The sequence below is a fragment of the Megalops cyprinoides genome, chromosome 24 (assembly GCF_013368585.1).
Source record: "Megalops cyprinoides isolate fMegCyp1 chromosome 24, fMegCyp1.pri, whole genome shotgun sequence".
Classification (NCBI taxonomy): Eukaryota; Metazoa; Chordata; class Actinopteri; order Elopiformes; family Megalopidae; genus Megalops; species Megalops cyprinoides.
In genome coordinates this window covers 2,994,667-3,015,167 of record NC_050606.1, presented here as the reverse complement: position 1 = coordinate 3,015,167, position 20,501 = coordinate 2,994,667, and the positions used below count along the sequence as shown (strand labels likewise).

At 46.1% G+C, this 20,501-nt stretch overlaps 2 protein-coding genes across 2 annotated transcripts; one reads left to right on the top strand and one right to left on the bottom strand.

Annotated features, from left to right (window-relative positions):
• Positions 1-3,375: 3,375 nt before the first annotated feature.
• Positions 3,376-11,325, top strand: pter (phosphotriesterase related). The gene is made up of 5 exons (XM_036519293.1): positions 3,376-3,427; positions 5,061-5,517; positions 6,252-6,517; positions 7,136-7,276; positions 10,290-11,325. The coding sequence occupies exons 2-5, from the start codon at positions 5,086-5,088 to the stop codon at positions 10,498-10,500; spliced, it is 1,050 nt and encodes a 349-aa protein (XP_036375186.1). The 5' UTR covers positions 3,376-3,427; positions 5,061-5,085; the 3' UTR covers positions 10,501-11,325.
• Positions 11,326-15,664: 4,339 nt separating this feature from the next.
• LOC118771288 (complement C1q-like protein 3) lies at positions 15,665-19,191 on the bottom strand. Its single transcript, XM_036519237.1, has 2 exons — positions 18,379-19,191; positions 15,665-15,863 (listed from the first exon to the last, which is right to left on the bottom strand). The coding sequence occupies exons 1-2, from the start codon at positions 18,964-18,966 to the stop codon at positions 15,684-15,686; spliced, it is 768 nt and encodes a 255-aa protein (XP_036375130.1). The 5' UTR covers positions 18,967-19,191; the 3' UTR covers positions 15,665-15,683.
• Between the last annotated feature and the right edge of the window lie 1,310 nt (positions 19,192-20,501).

The window sequence follows — 20,501 nt, the reverse complement described above, 5'->3', positions numbered from 1 at the left end:
GCGTGACGTGAGAAATTGTCAGGAGCGCCGCAGACACCAAGATGCGCTTCCGGAAGAAATATGGTGCGATCTGGGCGCGTGTCTGTGCGAGTCTGCAGCGCAAAGCGCCTGGATCTATCAAAGCCGCCGGCGCAATTAGCAGCAATTTGGTGTCAGGGAGTAACGACGTTACGCGCTGAAAAATTGGGGGAAAGTGCCAGCTAAATGGAGAGGGCTCCCTGGTTATTCCGGGCGCTGTACGTCTCCACAGACAGTCCCATCCTCTGTCCGGCACCTCAGCGCCTGTCACTGATTTATCGGGTAATTCAGCTTTCGTCGCTGTGTCTTGTGCTAATTAAATGCATCGCGCTCCATCCAGAAATGTCACAATTGATTTGTCTTCCGCTGGCCTGGACTTTATTTCAATCTTCAGGGGAAAGAGAGAGGTGGGAAAGACTAAGGGCTCAGAGAAAAAAATAACATTCTTTTTTTTTTTTTTAATAAGATAGTAGAGTTGGAGATTAACTTCCTCCCGGCCTTGTCTCTCCCGAGGGAAAGTGTCTGTATACCGCAGACAACCACACAAAGACCGAAAGAATTGGAGCCAGAATCCTCTCGCTGTTAATGTCCAACGACAGCAGAATAGCTGTGTCGATCTGCGCACAGCTTTACAGCGGATCAATACTGAAATGTATTGCCAACACTAGTTGTGACAGCCGGGGTAATTATCGTGAGATATACCGCTGCGAAATGATCGCTCATCAATGGAAGCCAGCCCAGATGATCACGCCCTAAAGACTTTAAACTGCGATTACAAATGCTTTAGGCACAGACCGCGAATTTGGTACATTAAACAAATACATTGGGTGCTATTTGTTGACATTAACACGAATCAGTGTTTAATTTAGTAATGTTTCTTGACGCCATGTTTGGACTGGTGCCCTGCAAAGTCCGCACGTACATCTGCCTATGACAGACCGTCATGCCCAACGAAAGGGCCCCGGGAACCTGTTTCATTCCGCCGATAGCGTCACTGGGTAATCAATCTAATTAGCAGTTTACGCGGGCACCTTCCAGAACACGCTTCAGTTAAATGATTCTTGAGTTAAATAGCCCAAATATGACATTAGGGTGTGATTCAGCACTTGCATTTAAACTGAAAAATATCAAAGCGAGTTAAAATGGGCAGAAGGGAATATTATCCCGTGTAGATATGTAGCTGTATACCTGGACAGCTTCCAGATATAAAAAGTAATGCAAGTATGTGTGTGCGTGCGTGTGTGTGTGTGTTTTAGAATCAGCTGGTTGTTTTGTGGCAAATTTCATACTAACATCAGATGACATTTTGTATTAAAACAGAGAAAAGAGGGTCTAACTAACTCAGCATGCCTGCTCTGCTGGGCACTAGAGGCAAACAGCAGCAACGTTGAAGGCGTACCTGTCAATTTCAGCCGAAAACTTATGAAGTAATAACGTCCCTGCAAAGAAAAAGTATAAACAGATTAACTGGTCCAAGACAGCTACCCGTATATGCCTCAGGGCTCGCACTTGGTGTTGCAGGGAGTTGGACCTTGAGTGCCACTCACCTCTCACTTCCTGGAATGGGGGAATACAGCACGCTGATGCCTTCCCGAGCAGAGACTGGGAAGTCAGGGGGAGTTCTCTGCTCACGGGTGGAGAGCACTTCATTTGCATGGCAATTAAAGCGCAGCGTGAGGAACATGCAAGCTGAAAAGATGATCGAGAAAAGTTTGAATATTTAGATTAAATTATGTCTTATAAATATCTTTTTAAAGCAGAAAAAAAATCCTCTGCATTTTTATTCCAATTATGTCATGGTTTTTGTTGCTATTTAATCGGGGGTATGAATAAATACAGAGGGCACTGTATATATATATATATATATATATATCAATTGAGTGAAATAAGAAAAATAACAGTGATGCGCTTTAGGTGTTTTATAGTCAGTCTGTCAACGCTATAGCAATTCTGGTTTTAACCTGCCATGCCAATAAAGCTTGATTTGATTTGAGAGAGACAGAGAAGGGGAGGGGGGAGAGAGAAGAAAGAGAGAGAGAGGGAGCGTGACAAACATGCTTTTCCTATCAAATCCCTTCTAATAAGACTCAACAGCCTCTTTCACACCCAACAACAAATGGAGATATCAGTAGTATTGAAACAGACAGGGGCCTTTAAGCTACTTGGCACAATTTGCTGTGAGTTAATAGCCTCTTTCTCCCGCAGATTTGATAAGCGTAGAAGTGAATCGCATCCCTGGCCGGATAGTTCCACGGTACTTGTCACTTCTGATCAAATCAACGTCTCTCCAGCGAGGAGCTTTTGTGTAATGGACTCTCCGGGGCTACCGCGCAGCGCGGGGAAGGGGCCATGTAAATTCTCATCACCGAGATTAAAACATTTGTTTACTGATGTTTACTGATGAAGATTACAAGATTGAAATCAGAGCTGCATTTCTTACCCTCCATAAATGCACTGCATGTCGAAGGTGTGCGGTGTTCCAATTTAGAAAAGCCCACGGGGCTATGTTCAATCTAGCTGCAAAGTGCACGCGTTTTTAATCTTGTGAAACATTTTCTCATAATTTAAGTAATGTCTATGATATTTTATTACCATCAGGAAATAATCAAACGTTCTTAAATCCATGACCAGAGATAAGGGCAAATCATATTTTGGTTAGATTAATGAGAGGTTACAAAATACATATACACGATGAAAGCATGTTTAAATTGTTTACACAAATATCCGGGAGTGCAGTGTACAAAACTAGAGTACATACATCGTATGTCTGTTTGTCCAAGTCTGCTTGGTGTTGCAGCCAAAAATTATTTCTGTAAGGGTGTTATGATTAGTGCTGATGCTAGAATCAAAATATTCAGTGGTGAGGTGATTAATATTGTAATGATAACTAAAATTATTGCTATTAGGAAGGTCATATACATCAATGTGGAATGACGGCATTCAGCTCTGGGCTCACGGATTCCGATCTGAGATTGTGCACTGCGGTCGTGGTCTTGACCAGTCAGAGCAGTTCCACTATAAATCATGTCTAACAAGGGACGCATTTTAAGTTTCCCTGCCAATTAATGAACAGCGTTCGTAATGTAACATTCGACTTTTTTCGAAGATGGGAGCGGTCACTAGATAACCATAGGCTGTAGCGGATTGATACCCACACAATTAACCGTATGACACTCTTTTTGTTGGTAGGAACAATAATCCATTCATCAACGTGTCTCTACACGCGAAAGTGAGTAAAATGCAGTTTCGAACAGACAGGCAGTATATCCGGTGACAGTTCGCTCTCTACAGCTGCATCTCGGGACCGAAGCGCATTCTCGCGATACTTAAAGTCGCCTACTCGCGTGACTTGCCTGCCATGGCTTTCAGCCGGCCACAAATCCCGGACGGGAAGGACATATCTTTTCAGGTCTCCGGTCTTTTTTGGTACCAATCAGTTTACGAATCAGTGATTGGCGCAAATTCATAGTTATTTGTGATGGAATTCGTTCATTATCCTAATCGCTGCAAGCTCCGTGAAGTGCAGAATGCTCTTTTGACGCTGTTCTAGAACTCCGTTCTGTTTGCACCGTGGGGAAGCAACATGCATGCATTCTTACCACCAGCACTTTGTGCATGGTCATTTTAATCCTGTAGCTTCGTAGCTAAAACTTTCCATTTGAGCCGGTGCATTTCCAGCGTGCGTGCAAGCCCTTAAAATATATCGCAACAGTTTGAATTTGCACGATCCAAGACTTCGGTAACTCGTACTCTGCCAGAAACGAACACGTTTTATACTTTTCTTTTTCTTTTAATAACTTCAAACTGTGATATAATTTGTATAATTTGCAGTCTTTCGTTTTCGAATTTAAGTGACATTTCCTAGCTAGTAATCGCTTTGCGTGCGTATGGGTCAGCATTTTCCACAACGTCCGCAAGCACTTTGACACAGCGATGAGCTGTCTAATATTTAATCGTATACGGGCTCGTCAGGTATTTAATGTGTACATGCTATCATACACATTGCTGTTCAGACAACAAAACCTGCAAGAGAGAACAGAGAGTAGAAGGCAGCGCTTGAAAGTTCAATGTTCTTATCCAGAGGGGAGGGACTGTAAGCATTGCTATTTCTGTAAACTCATTGGCTGAGCGTAACGTAGGTTGACGTCCCCGTAGAGCTGTAACTGTTTCAGAGTATTTTAAGCCCCTGGCGATGGATCTAAAATCCGGTTTGCGTGAATTTAAAACAAAACCCAACCATTTAGAATAAATTTTGATTCTAAAATTTGGTGCTGAATATAAAAAAGTGACTGTAGTAACCGGCGACCGTCGGGTCATAGACGCAAAGTGAGCATGCAATGTGATACGGTTTTTAGTCTTCTTCAGCTTCCCGACGGATGTTGTGACCGCAGGAAAGTTTTTTTGTGGTTTGTTTGTTTAATTCACCTTAATTCACTAATCTGTCAAACAAGAAAATAATCTGGTCGCTCAGTTATATTTTATAAACGGAATACTGAGAGGTTTTCGCACGCGGTGAGGAGAAAGTAACCGTTTCATCTTTTGATTATAAGAATTGTGTCGTCACTGTTTAATAAAGGAAATAGATACAGCTACGAAACTTTTTTTTGGCAGTTTCCCGTTATGCATAATCGTACATGCGAAGTGTGCGTCCTAACGCAGTAAATAAAAGTGCAATTGTACACATGTGGCCTAAGTACACCGCTTTACGGTAAATGAGCTTGCAAATGCACAGTTGCCAAGGGCAGTTACTACTGCAACAGTAGTAAAGAAGAGCATGTATCAAGTTCAGTCGGTCTTTATTTTGTTACTGCACACTTAACTGCACTAAAGTGAACACACCACAGTGGGTGCTCAGCATACTTGCAAATGATGTCAGCAAATTTCTGTAATGGCTGTAATGTAATGTTCTAGCTTCCATATATAAACTGCAGCTAGAGCTGTTTGTAAATGTGGAGGGCGGTGATTACTATCTGTGGCTACGTTGCCCTATGGGTAACATGCAGCTTTCAGCAAGATTTGCCGTTCTTTCTGATTGTCCCCAGGCGCTTTCTCGGGACTTCAGAGGTGATGTCGGCGCTGAGTGGTAAGGTACAGACAGTGCTGGGCCTGGTGGACCCGGGCCAGCTGGGCCGCACCATGACCCATGAGCACCTGACCATGACCTTCGAGTGTTGCTACTTCCCGCCCGTGCCGGGCGACGAGGGCGTGGCCGAGGCCCCCATCGAGATGAAGAACCTGTTCTGGCTGAAGCAGAACCCCTACAGCAGCCGCGAGAACCTGCTCCTGTACCAGGAGACCGAGGCGGTCAGGGAGGAGCTGCTGGCCTACCGCCGGGCAGGAGGGGGCACCATCGTGGAGAACACCACCACCGGCATCAGCCGCGATGTCAGCACCCTCCAGCGCCTGGCCAGGGAGACAGGCGTCCACATCGTGGCCGGCGCGGGGTACTACGTGGACGTCACGCACTCCGATGAGATGCGGAAGATGACTGTGGAGAAGGTACAGTGAGCAGGTCGACGCTTTAGGGTTTTGTTTTTTTTTTTTTTTTGCTTTCCTAATAGAAAGGGAATTAGTGTAGGTTTATTGTGAGGTTTCCATTAGGTTGTGTGGATCTAGCACTGTCTGTCAGTTATCCTTCCTCCCAGCATGTTTGGGAGATGTACTCTGGAGATTTTCTCTCCAGCCTTGAATCTGTGTCTTCTCACATGTTGTGTTTGGTCCATTGGTCATTCCATGAGTCAGACAGATAAGAGTGTAATGAATGTGTTAAGTATGGGATAGAGTGAATTTTACCGTGTGAGGATGTGTTTGCATGACTTGTGATTTTACTGACTTGTAATCTTTGTGCTTTTGTATTGCGAGTTTCATGCCAGCAGGTCTCTCTTGAGAATGAGATCTTTATTTCAGTGGGACGACCTGGTTAGATAAAGATTAAATGAAATCAATTCTAAAAATAAGATTTTGTAGCTGTAGGAGGGGCTTTGCGGTGACATCACTTCCTGTAGCAGACTGGGTTGCAGTTTGTGAATCTGTAAGAGTCTCGCAGCACAAATAAACACAGCCGCACCGTGGCCAGTGCGGTCTGTTTTGGGATTAAACCTTTGACTTTTGCACCCAGGCCATAAGGGTTCTAACAGGGCTAAAGACCCAGGCTGTACCCCCCTCCTGGACCCTGTCTGTGGGTGGGGCATTTTGTCTCATTTAGTCTCATTTAGTCTCCTGTGTGCCCCCAGCTCACAGACATCATCGTCAGCGAGGTTCTCCACGGCGCCGACGGCACGGACATCAAGTGCGGCGTCATCGGGGAGATCGGCACGTCCTGGCCAATCACGGAAAGCGAGACCAAGGTCCTGCGGGCCACCGCCCACGCCCAGACCCAGCTGGGCTGCCCCGTCATCATCCACCCTGGCCGGAACCCGGCCGCGCCCGGTGCCGTGGTCCGGATCTTACAGGAGGCCGGGGGAGACATCAACAAAACCGTCATGTCTCACCTGGACAGGTGAGGCCTCAGCATCGCACTGCCAGCCCTATACACACTCCCAGGTTTATACAAATTCACTAAACGAGTATAACACTGAGTATAGCACTCACTCACTCACTATAGTCACTTTGTATGCAACACCCCTTCCTTTTGTGATTTTTATTACATTGTTTGTGTGATTAGTCAGAAGGCAATGCGAGCCTGCACATGTGATAGACCCTGAGTCTCTGACACGCCACATACACACAGACCTGTGACTCATCCCTCTTGGGGTATTAATTCTGTGTGGGTACCTTGATGAGACACTCAAACCCCCCCCCCCCCTTTTCTAACCCCCCCCCCCGATGCACAGACTCCCTGCGATCGATTAGTACGGTCTGATTAATCTCCTTTCTATGCGCCCTGTGTGTGTGTGTTTTTTTCCCATGTTACAATAACACTGGTGTATTCTGGAATGCCGGTGTTGTTTATCTGTGCACCTGGTCGGAGGTCATTATTGTGGTCCTGCTGCGGTCATGATCGGTTGCCCCACAAATAGACCCAACCGGACAAGACCACCCCACCCACAAAAATGCGCTGAATTCAAGCCGAACACTTGGGTAAATCCGTCTCCTGGTTTTTGTGCTTTGTCTTCAGGACGATATTTGACCATGGGGAGCTGCTGGAGTTTGCGAAGTTGGGCAGCTACCTGGAGTATGACCTCTTCGGAACAGAGTTGCTGAACTACCCCTATAACCCGGAAGTGGACATGCCCAGCGACTACCAGAGAGTCATGAAGTGAGTGCCTGCTTCCTGTTTCACCCAGGAAGTCGTATGCAGTTATATATGCATATACATATATATATGCTATACACTTACTGCCTCCCCTGGGACTTTTAAAAGTCTGACAGCAGAAAAACATTGCATGATGTCAACTCCCGATCAGCATGCAGTTAACCTCTCTTAGTGAAGTTCACGTGGGCAGCAGTGTGGTAAGGCGCAGGGCTCGTAACCAAAAGGTTGCCGGTTTAAATCCCCACTGGGGCACTGCTGTTGTACCCTTGGGCGAGATACTTAACCCGCAATTGCATCAGTAAATCTGTGTAAATGGATAAAATTGTAACCTGGGTAAGTCACTCTGGATAAGAACATCTGTTAAATGACAATAATGTAATGGAATGGAATGGAATTCAAACTAGTATAAACAGGGGTAGTCCAAAAGCCCAAGTGGAGAAATGCTTGATCAGGAAACCATTCATATTCACTTGAAACGGGGCAGCTGTTCAGTTTCACTAAGGTTTAAGAGTAGGTGCAAAAGAGCCCTTGGAGTTCAACCCTGTGACCGACTGGTTGTAATCTCTGCTCCATGGTCCCATTCAGGCTGTCCGTTTTGCTACAGGTGACACCTTTGATCCACCTATTAACACAGAGTAAAAAAAAATGCTCTTTGCATTTCATATATTTATATTTTTAAGTGTAGTGCTTGTAGCCCCCCTTAAAGCAATTAACAACCCTGAGCAACACTATTCAGGTTACTGTAACCAGACAGGTGGATGTGTTAGTGTTTGACGTATAATCCCGGCCACTGCATTTCAGATCATATTTCTAACACATTCCTTATCCCCCCCCCCCCCCCTCCATCTCCCCACCCCCCCTTGCCTATTGACAGTTTCCTGTCCGCCTGCTCGGTTTTGATAAATAAACAGAGGAAGCCGTCAACATTATAAATGCACCCGCGTGTGCTAGCACTCAGAAATAACCACACTGTCGGTCCGTTTCCACCTCTCCAATCCCTGACCCAGAATCCAATTGTTATTTCTACCAGCTCCGTCTGTGCTAGATAAATCATACTCAGTGTTTTCCCTCGGAATTTATTTCTTTTTTTTTTTTTTTGCTCTGTGTCGCGCTGGTCTGAGATTGAGCTGTAATGTTACATGCATGAGAAAGTACAGCAGGACTTAGAGAGCACATGTGTTCTGTATAAGGCAAGGGAGCATCTGGATAATGATGTGTGCTTTTTTTTGTTGTGGTGGGTATCAAAAGCAGGTTACGGTGCTTTTTGGGGACCGGGCTTTTTTTTTTCCGGGCGCTTTCTCAGCTGTGCGTGATACGCGCGTGAAATTAGGACATCCACGGGTGACCGCTCACTGTCATGTTTGGATTTATTTATACATTGGTAACTCCGCCAGTGGCTGTAAATCTCTTGTTCTGGGCTCTTTAATGCTGGTCCAGATCCGTCAGGGTGATAGTTTGGCCGCTGTGAGCGGCATCCACACCTTGACCGGAGTGAAAGTTAATTGAGCTGGGAGTTCATATTGTGCGTATCACTGACACCATGTATTATTACGTGGTGTTATGGATTATACTTTTACTTTGCCATTGATTGCACAAGTTGTTGGCATGGCATTGGCCTTCTACAGCCGAGCTCAAGAAGAAAGTCAAAAATACAGTACCTTCGAGTTCAGACAACCGCCGTAACCACAGTGTCTGAGCATTTGGCATCATTGCTTGATGTCATTACACGCTACCGCTCCCTTGGACTGAAGACGTGGACCGACGAGAGGGGTGGGTGCTAAAGTGACCGTTAATTCAAGAGCCGTAACGCCTTGAACGACTCCAGCCGTAGCTCAGCAGAGGCCACAAAGTGTCACCGGTCACAGGCTTGCCCTCAGACTCAGCAAAAAGACTCGCAGCTGGAGCGGATCCCCAGTCCAACTGGTATGAAAGGGCTACGCCACCCAATGGAAGCGTGTGCCGTGGGTGTAGTGAGACCCGTTGCATTGCGCCGTGTGCAGCTGCAGGGTATTGCGTTCCGTGCCGCAGTGTGGACCGCTCAGCTGCGTCTTCGAGCTGCAGCTCACACGGAGCTCCGGTGCTTTCTGCACAAAACGTTGGTAAAACTCCCAGAAACTGTTGTGCCATGCCCCCTCCCTCTCTCTCCCCCCTTCTTTCTCGCTCTCTCTTCCTCTGCCCCCCTCTCTCTGGGGACACAGTAAAAACCATCTCTCATGGCTGGCTGTGCTGTTTCGAGGAAACAGCTGAAAGCAAAATAACGTGGGGCAATTCGCCCATCCCCTTAAATTCGCAGGGGTTATTTATACTCACTCTGGCGTATTGGATCTGGATGCTTTCAGAGCCTGAATCAGGTTCAGCACTTTACTCAAGGGTTCAGTTACAGTGCCCTGCCTGGGAATGGGGCTGCTAACCTGGGTACTGTGAGGCTTGCTCTACACTACCACTCTACTCTGCTGTCAGACTGAGGATGGCCCCCATTTTTAGAGGGGGTTTTAGGGACCCTAACTGGTTGCTAAGCAGGGGTGGAAGTTAATAATAATAATAAAATAAATTCATGTTTGCGTCAGATGGAATGAAATTGAATCCAGGTAAGGCAAAATAAATGGAGTAGCTGATGAGTAAATAAGTCATTTTTATACTGGAGTAATGCCAGGTTACTATGCTGTTCAATTTTAACTCAATTCAGTTTAATTATCAATTTCAATGCACGCACGCACACACACACAGTTAAGGGGCATTTATATACCCACCACATACACATGCATACCTTCTTCTCATAAGCTGCAGTATGGGGATCACACACATATGTAGATTTAATTTCTTTTATTTTTGTTGTTTACATGTTTGTCCTTGTGTGTGCGTGTGCGTGTGTGTGTGTGTGTGTGCGTGTGCGTGTGTGCATGTGTGTGTGTGCGTGTGTGCATGTGTGTGTGCGTGCGCGCGTGTGTGTGTGTGTGTGTGTGTGTGTGTGTGTGTGTGTGTGTGTGTGCGTGCGTGCGTGTGTGTGTATTCCCAGCCTAGCCTTCCTTGTGGCAGAGGGCTACGAGGACAAGATTGTCATCGCCCACGACGTTCACACCAAGAACCGTCTGACCAAGTACGGCGGACACGGCTACTCTCACATACTCAACAACATCGTCCCCAAGATGCTGACCAGAGGCATCAGCCAGAACCAGGTGGACAAGATCCTGATCGAGAACCCCAAACGCTGGCTGACCTTCAAATGAAGCGTCGCTCGCCGGGGCAAAGCGGGAACTGTCTCTACCATTTCATTTCACCTCTCTTTTCCTTCCCCCTCAGTGAATCTCATCTGTGCCAGGCTTTAAAAAGCCTTCTCTAAATCACTGCGCTGATGTTGATGAAAAACCTTCTGTTGTTAATTAACACAAAAAAAGTGATTCAAAGCATTATTATTGATCAGTTACACAACAATCAACACTGGCATTGAGATGGTTAAAACCAGCTACCTGTAACGTTCTCACAACATTGCTGTAACATTGTGGCAATGTGTGATGGCAATGCTGAAACACCCCAGCAATGGTGTAGGAATGGTTATGGTCACTATGCATTCCTTTTACTTGGCAGTAGGGAAATCAAGCCAAAGTGAATCAAAGCCTCAATAGGTGCTGGAGTTAATATTTGCGAATACTTTCTTCTCTCTTTGCAATCATTCAGTTTAATGACCAGGTCACATTAACAGACTGGATAACAAGATTTCTATCTGTATTACTTGATTGTATAATACAACAGAACAGTGAATCAGTGAGCACTGAACATGAGTTTGATGACTAGATCAGATTCATCAAGCTGTAAGCAATGTTTTTATACCGCAGATCTGTGAAGACAAACTGTGCTATTAAACTCATGGTGCTAAAAAAAAAAAATAAAAATAAAAATGACACTTTGTAAAATAATTGTGTCAACCAGCTGCAATATGCCAAATCCGCCAATTAATATTCCAGAGCCAAAGGCTTGATATTCCGTCGACAGAAGTCTCGATCTCGTTGGAGATCTTGCAGCGTTGTTTGCGGGGGAAAAAAGCGCCGCGTAACCCCGGCACCGCCAAACCCTCAGTATGCTAATGTGGGCTTGTGTTAAGACTGAAAGGGCCCCCGTGAGTTATCCTCCTGATGGTGCAGAGAGAGAGCCTAATTACCGAACGCGTACGCGGCGGCGGCGGGCAGATTGCGCTGAAGGACACAGGAGCCGGCGTTTCAGAACAGGTGGCGTCACGGAGTGACTTCCCATGTGATGAATGACATCAGTGGGAGCAGGCAGTGAGTAACCGTTATATTATAAGCCCGAAGAGGAAAGAAAAAAAGGGGGGGGTGGGGATGAATAAAGAGTACATCTGGACAGGGCGCGTTGCCCTTGGTCTGCAGTGTTTCATTAGCTGCCATTACGAGGGGTGTTGATAGGCTGTGGATGAGTTCCTGCTGCGGGGGAGAACGGGCCTGTTAATGGTGCTGACACCACGTTGCCTAAATCTGAGTATCTGGGCCGGGAACCGGGAGTGTGATCGCTCTTCCTGTGAAGTTATTTTGGAGCAATAAAGATGGTTTTCCGCTGAGCCTCTACAGCGGGTGTGGCCTGTGATCGTCTCAGCTGGCAGGCCGGCCTGCCATCATGGCTCTGATGGACAGAAAGGGGTGGTTGCCTGTTAGTCAGTGTGCGGCAGATCTTACAATAATATTGTCATTTAGCAGACGCTCGTACCCATAGAGTCTTACAGGGGTTACAGTTTTTAGATGTCACCCATTTGTACAGCTGGATATTTACTGAGGCAACTGTGGGGTAAGTACCTTGCCCAAGGGTACAGCTACAGTGCCCCAGCGGTGAATCAAACCGGTAACCTTTCGGTTACGAGCCCTGCTCCTTACCACTACAACACACTGCAGCCCTTGACATGAACTGCACTAAGGAAAGGTCACATTTGGGCATAGGAGAAACTTGTGTTAGCCCCAAAAACAGGCAGGAAAGTGGGAGAGAGAAACATTTGCTTAGAGTGGCAGTGATGTTGGCAGTGTCAGGGCGGTAGATGGCTGGATGTCCTGCTTTTTCTAGGATGGGGTAAAATGTTTCTTTCGCATTGGGGGGGGGGGGGCAGACTGATTTTGCATTTCAAATGTAGAGAGCAGCATCTTGCCTTGATTTAACACTGATTGCCCCATCTTTCTGTTCATGGAAAAAAAAATGCAAATGCAGAGAATTACAAAGGGACCAAATGAAATGAAACTGCAGTGATTACAGTTTGTGAACAAAGCACCGCAGAGCCAACAAAGGAGGTGTCCTTGTACTCGCAGGACTACAAGGACAGAGAGAGCAGCAAGCAGGATTTTAAATTGATGTTTGTAGCGTCCTTGCATGAGATCTTGCTATGTCTTGATAAGGAGCCCAGCAACGCAGCTCAACTGAACATAAAGAAGAAATTTTGGCTGCACAGACAAACCCTAAAACATAGTAAACCAGCCACATTCAAACCACCCTGGAGTTGCTTCAGTGTAAAGCCGTTCAACTCGAGTGCAAAACTGTGTAGAACTGTTTCTAGGTCATTTTCAGGTATCTGGTTTTGGTTTGTTAAAATCCACAGTGTTTTTAACACCAGCCAAACATCACTTCCTACTAAGTCCAGCTCCCCTCAGGTCCGCTGAGATACTGAGCGCACCGTGAGGTCTAACGTGGAAATGGGGTAAAGGGTGAGAGCCCTAATGAGGGAAAAATCAGAGAAAGAAGTCGATCTGTGATGCTGGTGTGACAAAAGGAAGTTGCAGTGCAACGTGGGATGCCTGTGGAGGATCCCCCTCTAACTGCAGTCACATACAGGTAAGAATGAGACAAAGCCCGATCCACTCACAGCAGTGACTGTAGCACTCCCCACGGCGGCCAGAAGGGGGTGCTCTGCCTTAGCAGGGCAGCCTATCACAGTGTCTACACTACATTGCATTCACATTTATCCAGAGCGACATGGCCTACAGTTTGTACAGTCATACAGCTGGTTATTTAGTGACACTATGTGGGTGAAGTACTATGCACAAGGGTACAAAAGCTTTGTAAAATGTGTAAAACGCCTGCTCTACACCTGCACCCTCAGGGCACAGTGGCACACTACTGCAACCTCAGTTCAACTCTTACATTTCAGGATGCCGTTTTATTTAAAGCTTTTGGTTTGGCTCTGGAGTTCGGGAATTGAACCCCTGACCTGGAGTAACAGCAGGCACTGATGGCCACAGGAACCAATGTCCAGAGGGACGCAGTCAGAACCTGCAGGGTTCTGACCCTGATCAGACCATGTGGCTGGGGAGATCTGTAAGCCTGCCCCTGAAATCGAGAGTCAAGCCCGGCCCAAACTCTAGGACCCCCCCCCCCACAGAGATCCTCGAGACAGCAGCCTTCCCTCACTGTTTCAGAACTGACCAAAGGGAAAGACACTACGGCATAACGGCCTGAGCGCTGTGCGCAGTGCCACACCTCCCAGCCGTGCACCACGCTGTGAACACCAAAGGAGGAGCAGGATCGGAAACAAGCCGCGATCAAAAGAACCGTGAGTCAAACTACTCACCCGGGCGACTGTTTAATCTGCTGTCGATATGCGTGTTGGTATTTTATGAATCAGAAACAAACATGATATGAAAATAAAACATCCTTCAGAGTAAATGGATCCATTTAATGTAGATAGTATAACACTGTACACGGGATGTGCATTCTGGGGGAAACAATAATAATACTGATAATAAAAAAATACATTCGATCGGCCCAACTGTTCTGTGATAACATACGCATTGGAGGTCTGTCCATCTGTCATCTCCTCCTCTGATGTGGAGAAAGCTGCGAACACCACCATTTCTGATTTAGTAGGGGACTTGTTTTCCCACGTTAGCATATGGTGGAACAACGTTAATTAAAAGATCACTGAAAAAGGCTGACGTCTCCGTACTCTCTGACTCTCTTAAAATTGAATCGGCTTTCACTCTCAAGTTCGAGCCAGTGCCATACTAGCACTGTAGCTTTTTTTAGAGGATAAAGGCAACGACACTTTACGAGAGTCGGCAGCATGATGACCGGCTCTCACCAGGAGCCGAAACAGCCCGCCTCGTCATGCCGGTCTCCGTGCTAATTTAAGAGTCACATGTGCGCGGAAGGCTAAATTGAGTGAAGCTGAACTATGAGAGGGAGCCCACTGTACTCCTGTTCATTTATGAATTGGGGGGGGGGGGTGGTGTCAAAAACAATTTCGCTTATTCCAAGACAAACTTTGAAGGTCTGTGTTTTGTTATGGTAACATGGCAGACCTCCGCAGATTGTCAAGCCGTTCTACTGCCAGGGTTTGGTTGTCATCTCTAGACACTAATAGCGTCTGCAACACTCTGCCCCCTAAAATGTCTCACTGGCGATCGCATCTATGAACAGATTTTCATGCTGCAAAATGGCAAATGCCCTGAAATATAAGAAGGCTCAGCCGGCCCTCGGTGTGTCAGGCATGCATTTGGCAGGTCTGGGGACTGACTAAGTGAGAAAGTTAGCTTGGTGGGATGGCGTTTTGGCTAAGAGGCGGGTGGGGGGAGCGGGGTCGCTTAAACTGACCCCTCTTCTGCGTGCGAGAGCTCTAACTTGCTGACAGCCCCTCTCAGAGACCTCCCTTTGAGACTGAGCTGTCGCAGGCCACATCAGAGAACAAAAGGACCTTACAGTGGGTGAGTCATTACAACAGCTGGAGTATTTGTAATACGGTGTTCTTTTTTGTCACGGTCTCCTCTTTGACTCCGCTCGGCAACAGCCGAATGACAGCAGTTGGTCGGGCGGGGCATGAAGGGAGTGTCCAGCACAGGAGTGGAGGCAGAGCTGTCGGGTGGGGCAGGAGGCGAGAGGAGCGAGGGGTGGGGATGCTTGACATTGGAGATATCATGGTTATTATCACCATAACTGTTATTGCACAGATCTCAGATTCGGAATGTTATAAAAAGTCTCTTGCAGGACCCCTCTGTCTCCCACAAACACGTTTTTGTAGATACACATGGATAACAGCTTTGGTGGTAGAACGTCAATGCGTTTGACACAATGTTAGTATTTGTAGTATTTTTTCTTCATGATTTCTTGTTTTTTTTTTTAGTCATTTAAATCTTCTTTTTTTTTTTTTGTTACAGGGAGCGCACAGATGCCCAGGGTGGGGGGCAGCCTGGACCCGCGGTTTCGGCGTGTTCAATTAGAGGCTAACTCATGTTGTCTGTGGTTCTCCACCAACGAGTGCTTCACAGGGAATGGGGACAGAGCTGTGGAGATTGTGCCCCCCTCCCACGGGGGTCAAACAGGCACGGAAAACCATTGGAGGGGGGGGGGGGAGAGAATGGGCTCAAGCTCGGTGGGACAGGGGGGGCGGGATGGGTGAGGGGAGGGGGAAGAGGGGGAACCCCCGCTAATCGGCGTAAATGATGAACCCGGAGAAGGTGCTATACTTGTTATTGTTCCCGCCGTGGGCCTTGCCCCCGTCCAGTTTGATGTAGATCTCGTCCCCGGGCTCCAGGTGTAGAACCACGCTGTTGCTGGCGTAGTCGTAGTTCTGATCCGCGTCCTGAGCGATGGCGCTGGCCCGAACCTGGGGGGGAGGTGTAACAGAATGAGTCAGGGTTTCGTGGTGATTAAGGGACAGGGCTCAGAACACAAAGGTCACAGGTTCAAGTCCCTAACGGGTCACCGCTGTTGCACCCTCGAGCAAGGCACTTAACCTGAGTTAGTTAAACAAGTATTCATCTTTACGAATAAAAATATGTGGATATGTAATTTACTGCAGAGAAGCGGTCTGCTGAAGAAATATAAGTATACGTGCAGGATGAAGTGTGGCTGTCCAAACTGCCATCATGTTGTATGATAAAAGTTTGAGTTTTGGGAGATTCAAGGGATGGTTCCATGCCACCAAATACCCCAAGAGCGGATGCCGAGGGATGCTGAAGAGTCGACGAGTATGCCGTTAATAGTAATGTACGGACAAAGCCGATAGCATCATTTTCCTGTGGTGCTCAATTGATCGCGCAGTAAGGGGAGAAATGATCTTTTCAGCACCATGGACGGCTCCATTCCCTGTCAACGGCCAGTCTCCGCGGACGGTTCTCTGTCGTTTGAACGTATATTCACCAAGATATCAACAAGGTACCTTGTACCTGTGTAATCATGTACATACCTGAGACCACATCAATCATTGTGTGTGCTTTTTTACTGATTTGCCGGGGGCGAAATGGATCTAACGGTCCCTCATGTGCCAACACAGTAAATCCCTCTAACTTCGATAATTTCGATCGCCAGGACTGTTAGGTATGGACTTTCGATAGTGATGTGCGAGGGTATTTCGCGTGTTTGACGGATGAACCCTCGCAATAATTATGATTTGAAGCCCTTGCAAAAAAGACTAATAAATAAAAATAATGAACGTAATAGCAATGCTTTGATTTTAAAGCCTCCGAAACGTTCAACACTCAATATTTACAAGTGACGTCCACCTGATTGTGACGTTTTAAGAATATGTTGTATCATTGTATAACGCTTTATAGTATTTCACGGTATTTTCCCTTCAGCTATAGCTCATTATTATCTAACATTCAAAAAGTTTAAAACAGAAGGCCTTTAGCTAATGAATACAGTATCGAATGTTTTCTTACTTTATTTAGCTGTGTTGTAAAATTGTGAAAATAGGCTTTGTTCACACGTTAATCCATGAACGAATCATATAAATACATAAAACGTTCCCAGGGGAAAACCAAATATATTATATAAGTTTTTTTATTATTTATTTCGAAAATTAGTTGAATATCAAAATACCAAAAATGATTCAATGAGCGGTTAATAAAATTGGTATTCATTGATGTTAATTATACGAAATCTATGAATTTCCTTCAGTAGGTAGCTACAATACTAATGGAATTTGAACATCCAAGAATAAAAACACAAGAACATTCAGTTTCCGTTGCAATGTTTAGAATTAATGATAAAACAAAATTGACCGAAACTTTTATTTTGAATAAGCTGTTGTATTAGTCATCACTGCACTGAAGTTATGAACGCATTTTCTGTGAAACTTCAGTTTTATGTTTCTTGATGTCTAACTATATTCATAACAGCCTACAAGTGACGAGCAGACAAGATATCTGAGGGTAAGGTTTTAAAACTTTGTACCGAATTTAAATTACATAACGTTGTAAAAGGCTTCTAGTGCGGAACTATAGTAATCTGCTACCTTTTTACAAATATAACAATGATTTTAAATTTGAAGCATTTTCCAAGTATTGGATAGTTTCATTCTGACGTCGTTATCGTCACTTCCATTATTTCAGACCATCAAAAGCTAAATTTGCGATCTCGGACATCACAGCTTATTTTAGGTGGTCATTGCAAGTTCGCAGACTCGGTTGGAAACGTGTTGAATGGTTCACGCACTTCGGCGAGTCTGGAGACGCAGCTGCTGAGGTTTAGGTTGCAGCTCTGAAGGCTCGTCTCAGTGATCTCCAGCGCGCAGATATGACAGCGGCCAGACACGAGCCTTCTGAAATGATACGTTGAGGGTTTTGATAACAGTGCTTGAGAATCCATTTCAGCGTTCTGCGCGTCCGGAGCGCTTCGAAAGCGACTTATACGCCAGATAGGCGTAACAGATAGGCTCTCCGTCTATTCGCTTCAGCGCTTCGCTTCGCTCCGGCCGTACGAGAGGGTTATTTTCCTTTGCAATATGCTTTGTTTTAAATTATTATCCTCACGGGGGCATATTTCATGTGATTCCGCTGATAGCGCTATCGCCTCAGACAAGCGAGCAAATGTGTACCAGAGGTTAAAAACAATTCATGGCTTAAAAACTTTAAGGGCGCCTACCGCTCTCTCTTCATTTTATCACATGAAAAAGGAAAATCAGGTTTATATGATGTGATAGGCTACGTGACATTCTGCGTCTTATCATACCATTTCTTTTCAACTCTTGCTCGTGACTCATTTTTATATATTGATATGTATCAATATATTTGAAGCAGCCTGGGAAGTTATTTGAATTAACGGCGCATTTTGTGTTTATATCATGCCTTTTCCTGACCTGTTACGCTTACATGTAGTCATTCAGCAGACGCTCTTACCTGGTTGTTTTTACAAAGATCGGCCCACATGCTAGTCCCGTCCCCTCCTCGCATCAGGACGTGGTAGATGAAGAAGTATATCCCTGGGATGGAGCAGGTGAATTTCCCTGTGGTGGGGTCGTAGTGGTTGCCCAGGTTTGTGACCACGTCATCGAATTTCAGCACCTCGTAACCCTCGTGCTGTTTCTTAAGGCCAGCGTAGAACGCTATTTTGGGAACTGTGCTGTAGGTAGCCGCGCTGATTGCCCCCGTAGCGCCGTTCGCCCCCGGTGGTCCAGGTAATCCGGGCCGCCCGGGTTCTCCTTGCGGTCCTGGCGGGCCCGTAGGACCAGGTGGTCCTGGTTCCCCTGGAGGCCCCCGGGGGCCAGCCTTTCCCGAGCGTCCCGGCTCTCCTTTCGGACCTTGGATGAAGGTGGGCAGAGACTGGACGAGGCGGTTATCTCTGACGGTATCTGCCGTGGCGGTGGCTGGAGATTTAGTCCCATAGGGATCACAGACCATCCGGCAGGTGCCGAGCATTTCATAGCGAGCGGACGTCCCGGCGGAGTTGACTAAAACCGGGATCAGAATCACCAAGACTAAGACCATGACGACTCCTAGAACCCCGGCTGCTAACAGTCGCTTCCTGCCGACTAGTCTTGTCAGCGCAGGGCGATCCTCTTGTCTACTTTTGGACGAAATTTTGCTGGTTGATGTGGGATCCTTTAAGCCAAGAAACAGGGTCTATTCTGTGTTGTAATGTTAATTAACTTTCCGGGCAGAGCCCCTCAAGTTTTTTTTTTCTTTCCCTCACTTGTTTGTGCTGATGCGTGCTCATTCAACTCTAACGACTCTGAAAGTTCAGCCTGTTTCGTCGTATCGCGCACACCTCTCCTCCTCTTTAAGGTTTAAAATATACCGGCTTCAACATTTTTTTCGAGATTTTCAACATCACAACGAGACTTCTGACGGATTCAACACGGAGTCTTCTTTGCAGCGAACCGCGACCACGCTAGGTTAGGCAAGGGTACAGAGAGACGCGCACAAGTTTGCCTGCCACTGGAAATGTCCTTGAAATGTAGAGAGCGAACAGTGTCTGTGCGCACTAAGGGGAGAAAGAGAGAGAGAGAGAGAGAGAGAGAGAACGAGAGAGGGAGAGAGAGAGATGGGGGAAGAGAGAGGGCGCCGTCTTATGAAAGATGTAAATGTTAGCACTGCCACTCGACCGCTATCTTGGCATCTCGCCCCGTCAATCAGTAGTCGTGTTGCATCTGATAAAGGGGCGAAAGGACGGGGACAACAATCACGATTCCCACGTGATTGAATAACTCGGCATTTCAGATTGTTTTATATATTTAAGCATTAGTAATAGAGTGTCCGTGATAGTTTGTTCAAGACACCATTTTCATTTTTGTTAATCACCACCACAACTACTTCGTCGAGGAGAGGAGCCTTCGTGACTGTCACACAACACACCAACGCGCCAAACACGCCAAACTTTAGTGAAATGACACGTTGCAGGTTTTTTACGTTGAAAGTAGAGATTGCTCGTAAAATCCTATGTCGCCATTCAATACCATGCAATAATTTAGGCGAGAGTTACGGATTCATGACATTAATTTGCCATTCACACTGAATTTAAACGTGCACCCTGGGAACTTCATTTCTGAAAAAAAAAATGAAACGAATTGTGCTAGTGGTTTGCAGGTCTTTGAAAATGAACCCCCAGGGTAACGGAACGATCATTATTATGGCTTTATGCTGTCAATAATTGTGACGGAATTAGCTAAGTAATTTATTGCTTAGCTAAGGTTATGAAAGTAAAATATTGTCTGATTCAGCGTCTCATGTCGCAGTTATGAATTTAACTTTCTTTTGAAGCAGTGCTGCAAAAATTAGTGCCTGCCTTGTGCCAGACCATAATATGCACTTTATCTGTTCATAATATTCCTAATAGTGATTATCGTACAAAAATGATCAAAGCATACACACAGCGAAAACGAGGCCGCATACGATGTTCCGTTTAAAAGTAGGCGGTACACCTCTCAACGGTCCACTATATCAAAAGTTTGAATCTTACAACGTGAGTGCACATTGCACAGCTGTCGTAATCCGTTGCTAGTTAATGGTCGGTTATGAAAAGA